General features: G+C 36.8%; 1 protein-coding gene across 1 annotated transcript; it reads left to right on the plus strand.

Annotated features, from left to right (window-relative positions):
- Window positions 1-410: 410 nt before the first annotated feature.
- On the plus strand, window positions 411-2,167 carry LOC147508337 (shikimate O-hydroxycinnamoyltransferase-like). The gene is made up of 2 exons (XM_086600888.1): window positions 411-973; window positions 1,140-2,167. Exons 1-2 carry the CDS (start codon window positions 539-541, stop codon window positions 2,037-2,039), a joined length of 1,335 nt encoding a protein of 444 aa, XP_086457014.1. The 5' UTR covers window positions 411-538; the 3' UTR covers window positions 2,040-2,167.
- Window positions 2,168-6,992: the final 4,825 nt, after the last annotated feature.

Genomic DNA, 6,992 nt, shown 5'->3' on the forward strand with positions numbered 1-6,992 from the left:
TTGATTATTATATCTTTGGTTATGAAACCATTAAGATCATGTTGTTTAATTTGTTTTGGACTTAATTTAATTTTAAGCTTGGTTTAGATAAGCACAAACAACAATTTTCACATTTTTCTACCTTGAGTAATTTGCATTGCATGATTGGAAACCTAAACGGCCACGACTACATGAGTGTGAGTACGTCTTTCATGTCAGTTTGAGAGTTTGAGACCGCAAACATAGTAGCTTGAGTGCTTGACCAGCTTAACATTTTGATCGGGACCTAAAAAGCCAAAAGTAAAAGTCATAATGTAAGATTTAGGGCCACGTACTTCTCCAAATAATGGCCATGCGATACACAAATGCACAGTTAGTTTAGTACAATTAAACAAATATATATATGCATGATATTTTCTTCAAAAATAAATGAATTATCAAATTTAATCTATCTATTATTTAAAAGCCTCGCTCACTGCACATCCAGAAGACCAGAACCACCAAATTTCTTTTCTCTTATTCCAGTCTCTTCCATCATCACCTATTCAGCATATTTTCCATGAACGTACAGGAACATCTGAAAATTAAAATGATAGTCACAGTCCAAGGACCAGCCGTAGTCCAGCCCTTTGAGGAGACACCCAAAGAGACCTTATGGACTTCTAATGTGGATCAGTTATTTAGAGTGCACATCCCAAGTGTGTATTTTTATAGACCAGATGGTTCTTCGAACTTCTTTGATGCTAGTGTGTTAAGAGATGCCCTTAGCAAGGTCCTTGTTCCATTCTACCCTGTAGCTGGAAGGTTAAAGAAGGACAAAAATGGTCGACTTGAGATTGAATGTAGTGGTGAAGGTGTATTATTTTTTGAAGGTTATACTGAATCTATTCTCGATGATTTAGGAGACTTTGAACCAAGTATGGAACTCATGCAGCTTATACCAAGCATCGGTGAGGGGCACGATATATTTTCGTATCCTCTCATGCTACTCCAGGTTTCTTCTTCAAACCTTAGATTAATGATCTAAGTACTTATTAATGTTTTCTTGTGTTCTGCTTGAAAGGGTGAAAGGTTTTAATTTTGGTTGACATGACACGAAACGTGCGCGCAATTTGATATCAAGCAATAACTTTGAATGATAGTCCATTTGTTTCACGCAGGTAACATATTTTAAATGTGGTGGCGTTTCTCTTGGTGTGGCTGCCCAACATACTCTGGTTGATGGTGCTTCCGGGACACATTTCATCAATTCATGGGCTAGAGTTGCACAAGGTCTCGACGTTAAAATCCCACCCTTTGTGGATAGAACATTCTTATTTGCGCGAAAACCACCTACCCCGTCCTTCCCTCATGTTGAACATCAACCACCACCATCCATAGAAAGCAAAAATCAAAAGCTAGAATGTCAAACTAATCCTAAGTGTGCTGCTGTTGCTACGTTTAAGATATCTCGTCACCAAATCAACCTTCTTAAGGCCCAATGTAGAGATGAATCCAATCTAGTTATGTTCAGCTCGTACGAAGTTTTGGCAGGACACATATGGCGATGCGCATCCAAGGCGCGTGGTCTAAGTTATGAACAAGAGACTACTGTATCCATTGTTGTCGATGGTCGAACACGGCTTAATCCGCCGTTACCGTTTGGGTACGTAGGCAATGCACTTTTCCATGTTACACCAAAGGCAACATCAGGTGACCTAGTATCGAAGCCGCTGATCTATGCAGTCCAAAAAGTACATGAAACGCTTGTACGGGCTGATGACAAGTATCTTAGATCAGCTATAGATTACTTAGAATTGCAATCGGATTTGTCGGGCCTTGTTCGAGGCCCGCACACTTTTGGAAGCCCAAACTTAGGGTTCACTAGCTGGTGTCGGATGCCATTACATGATGCAGATTTCGGGTGGGGGAGTCCTTTTTACATGGGCCCAGGATCAATTATGCACGAAGGTCTTGCATATTTACTTCCAAGCCCTTCAGATGATGGGAGACTGTCCTTAATCATTTCATTGCAATCGGACGCCATTGTCGTGTTCAAAAAATATTTCTATTCTTTTTAGTAAAAGAGAAGTAAAGCTTGTTTTCATCGAATATATGTGTGTAGTTTCCTTTTTCTCTACTGGTACAATTTATGAATTTATGAATTTCAGACTCGATCAATAAATCAAATAGATCACTATATTGACTATGTTTTGGTCTAATTTTTCCTAATCTGACAATTGTTCATGCATGTGATGTCTAAGAACACTTTCTTACTTATGCTCTAACATCACACAATAAAATGAATGAAGGATCAAAATCAGAGAAGAAGATGAAGTGAATATTTGTTTTATTAAAAATGACGATAACAGTTTACAATTTCTCTCTCCTCTTTACAATGATTTTTCGGATAATGAATGAATGAATTTATAATGCTCTTCCAGTCTTTATATAGTGTCCTGATTTGGCTTGGACCCAGTCAATCTTTGACACGTGTCCCTTGTCTTTATTTTCCGTTTCCCGCTTTCTACCTGCAACACAATTTAAACACCCACGAGATTTACTTGCCAATATCTCGAGTTTTAAAATACCGAAACGAACATGTTTATAGGTACGATATTTGCCCACTACATCGCCCCCTCTTGAAAATTTGAAATTTCCTTTGAAATTTCAATTTTTCGAGAAGCAATTATACCAAATAACGGATATGAAAACTATCGGGCCCAAACAACCACCCGGTCCAATATTTCAAAAATATAAATTTAAACCCTTTAGCTTCTTCAGTACGCTTCCCAAACACACAATCTTTTTAGCTTCTTCAGTACGCTTCCAAACACCCAAAAAACTCTGGTTTTCTTCTTCTTCAACTTTCCAGAACTCATCCCTCTTGCAATCCATAAGGTATGCTCTTTCATCCTGCACTTTGTTAACCTTTCTAACACATGCATTGATATACTTGTTTTAGTAATAATAGATACGATATTATATCTTAGCTTTAGTTGTTTACATTTGAATCCCTTAATTTTGCATGTTTGCGTGTGCTAATGCTTATGTAATGACATATATTACTACTTTGAACTTCAAAACATATAAAAGTTTGAATCTTTTTATTCCTACCATTGTTTTTATCTTTTTGTTTGTTCTGGCTTTACTATCGGCATGTATCACAATATTTTCGATATTACTTTATTCCGATATAACTCTATTCATCTATATCTCCAATAATTCAATTCTCATATCGACCTTGCCGATACTACAATATCATGCAGCTAATAACATTATAAATATTGAATTGCCGATATTAAAAATACCTTTGTCCTTCCTTCTTTGTGTATAGTCATTTCAATGGCTAGTGAAGATATCATCTCTGATGCTAGTCTCCCTTCTGAAGATACCATATCGGATAGCATTCTTTCTGACGATATAATTTCTGACAATAGACCTTTCAGTCAAAACTTCGCTCCGACTTCGACCAATAACTCTTGGCCCCATATTTCATGGGACCTATCTTATGTTGTAGAAGGTATTCCATGCCATCCTTTTGCAACCACTGACTCTAAATCTGAACGTGATACCATAGAAGATACCAGCTGATGGAGAACTGGTCTTTGTAGTTTCTTTATTAAACGACCCAATCTATCTTTAGTTCAAACCGCCTATCAGATTCCCTCTTCACTTTATCTACAACATTATGTTGGTATTCGGGCATTTACTCAATGCCAGAGCGGTACCAAAAATGGAATCATTATTACTGTCGGCCAACTCACTGCTGGTCTGAGATTTCCTCTATCCACCCTTGATCGTGAAGTACTGAACCATTTAGACATTTTTCCTGGTCAGGGTACTGGTAACTTCTGGAGGCTGATGTTTGTATGTAATTATTATAACAACCACTTTTCTCCTGATAAATATGCCACTGACTGTATTAGGTTATCCGATATTCTTATGCACTATAGATTCTGTGAAAAAATTATCGGATACTTTTATCCCAAAAAACATACCCATCGAAACATTAAGGGTATTCTTAGAAAAACCGCAATAGCGACAAATAGTGGACCCAGTATCCTATTGTTGTTTTAGGTAACTGGGAAAGTTTCGATAGCCCAGCAAATCCCCCTTTGAAACATCAAGTCTTCAACCCCACAGGTATGTCCTCCCTTTCCTTTGTTTTCCTTCTTCAGCCCTCAGAAACCCCTTATCTAATTTCACTCTCATTTGCGTCTTTTCAGTACTTCTACCTCATTTTGCCAAAGCTCGTGGTAATTCGACAGAGTATTGAGGCTTTTAGAAGGAACTGAAGTCGATGTTGATATTAAAATGGGTGCCGATGAAGAAGGGAATCCTAAAGTTACTGTTCATCTTCCCGATATCTCACACTATCGGGCACCTCTTTACGTTCTCAAACATCGAGCTCTTCAAAAAATGGGTCAGTCGCCAACTCCCCCTCAATCTCCTTTAAACGATTCCTCAGACGATCTACCCTTTTTTATATCCTCCTTTGCCTTGCATGAATTACCTCCTAAACTTCCCAAAAGCTTCTACGATTATCTAGATGACACTTGTACCATGACTCCCAATCTTTTCCCTGATATTAAAAAAGAAGTTCCTGATTTTTATGAATATCCGATATTGCAAAATATATTTAATGAGCATCTTTTATTGTATACAGATATGGCTCCTAGAATGCCGATGAATGCCAACGCTGGTCGTTATATATCTGAGAAAGGGAAAAAGAAAACACCGAATCCCTCCTCCAAACCCCCTGCTGCTGAAAAACAACCTGCTCCTCTTTCCATCCCTACCAATCCTCTTAATGCTCCTAAAAATAATCCTCCCTCTGCTTCCCAACACAATACCACCATTCCCCCTCCAACTACTAATGTCTCTTCTAAAAGAAGAAAAACTCACCCATGGGGTGAAAGTGGTCTTCCCGATGGTCAAAACCTTAACTCCTTTTTGTCAGCCGATGCCCATGAAATTTTCAGACCTGAATTTCACCTTGCTGATGGCAGCCATATCCCTTTAAATGCCTCTCTTTTAGAAGATACTCATAAGAATGAATTAGGTGTTGCTTTAGCTAGCAGCTCTATTCTTCCGAAAGACAAAATTGCTGCTCTCAACACCGATCCCTCTGAGCGGCTTACCAAGTTTTAGGATCATATGGAGAAGGTACTTATATCTTGTCTTCTTTTATTTCATACCAATCTCATCTTTTTACTTTGTACTTATCTACTTTGGATATTTTTATAGGCGAAAGCACTTGCCATGGCTTAATTTGATCTACTTCATAAGCAAGAATGCGAGATCGAGTGCATTAGAAAAACTCTGACTACTCAGCGATTAGAATTCGATATATTATCCCAAGAAAACAATGACTTCCAGAAGGAAATTCATCAACTGAAAGCTGCTATGAAGCAACAATCTGAGAAAGTTGAGAAAACGTTATCGGATAAAGAGGCTGATCATGCCGAACTTGTGAAGAAGATGCTTGATGATTTTGCTGCCGAAAGACAGAAAAGTGCAGAAGCCTCTGAAGCTGCCAATGCTGAATTCAATAATGTCATGACAACTGTGAATTCTCTTGGTGATAAGTTGGATATATGCAAGCCTTTTGTTCCACGTAACATCCTTATGGAGAACAATATGCTTTCGGATGATGAAGATGGAGATATAGCTACTGTGGCTGATACCACCTCACAGCTTCCACCTGATGCTACTTAACCTACTGAGGCTACCTTATCTGATGTTGATGCACTTCTGAACAATCCTCTTTAAACTATCATCTTTTTGCTCCAAAGTTGTAATTTGCTAACAATATATAGTTTTTGACCGTTCTAAATTCTTAGTTTCATTGGTCTTTTGTTTTGATACTTCACCATTATTTGTAATTTTCCCCTACTTGCATTTTCCTCCATCAAGAAAATTATATCGACGATACTTAGAATTATATTAGAAAGAAAATACAATTTTTGATATCCTCAACTAAAATGAATATAGTATCGGTGATACTTAGAATTAAATCAGAAAGAAAATACAATTTTCGATATCCTCAAATAAAATGATAGTATCGGCGATACTTAGAATTATATCACAAAGAAAATACAATTTTCGATATCCTCAACTAAAATGATAGTATCGGCGATACTTAGAATTAAATCAGAAAGAAAATACAATTTTCGATATCATCAAATAAAATGATAGTATCGGCGATACTTAGAATTAAATCAGAAAGAAAATACAATTTTCGATATCCTCAAATAAAATGATAGTATCGGCGATACTTAGAATTAAATCAGAAAGAAAATACAATTTTTGATACCCTCAAATAAAATGATAGTATCGGCGATACTTAGAATTAAATTAGAAAGAAAATACAATTTTTGATACCCTCAAATAAAATGATAGTATTGGCGATACTTAGAATTATATCAGAAAGAAAATATAATTTTCGATATCCTCAACTAAAATGATAGTATCGGCGATACTTAGAATTAAATAAGTTTGCCAATTTACTTTTATCAAAGCACTACCACATACCTTTATTATCAAATGATCTTCCATGGCTCCTCCTTTACGGATATCTTGCTTGATAGCTATGATCTTTTTATGCCTGATATCTGCCCCTGTTTTTGACATTAAGATTTTTTGACAATATGCCTGAAATCAACATTTGTGCCAATCCCAGGACTTTCTTATGCCTGATATCTGCCACTGTTTTTGATATCAAGTCTCTTTGACAATACATCTGAAATCAACATTGGTGCCAATCCCAGGACTTTCTTATGCCTGATATCTGCCACTGTTTTTGATATCAGGTCTTTTTGACAATATGCCTGAAATCAATATTTCTGCCAATCCCAGGACTTTCTTATGCCTGATATCTGCCATTGTTTTTGATATCAGGTCTTTTTAACAATATGCCCGATACCAATATGTCTGTCGATATTAGGACTTTTTATGCCTAATATCAACATTTCTGTCAATATTAGGACTTTTGACAATATGCCTGGTACCAACACGTCTGTTGATATCAA

Source organism: Coptis chinensis, chromosome 3, assembly GCF_015680905.1.
Source record: "Coptis chinensis isolate HL-2020 chromosome 3, ASM1568090v1, whole genome shotgun sequence".
Classification (NCBI taxonomy): Eukaryota; Viridiplantae; Streptophyta; class Magnoliopsida; order Ranunculales; family Ranunculaceae; genus Coptis; species Coptis chinensis.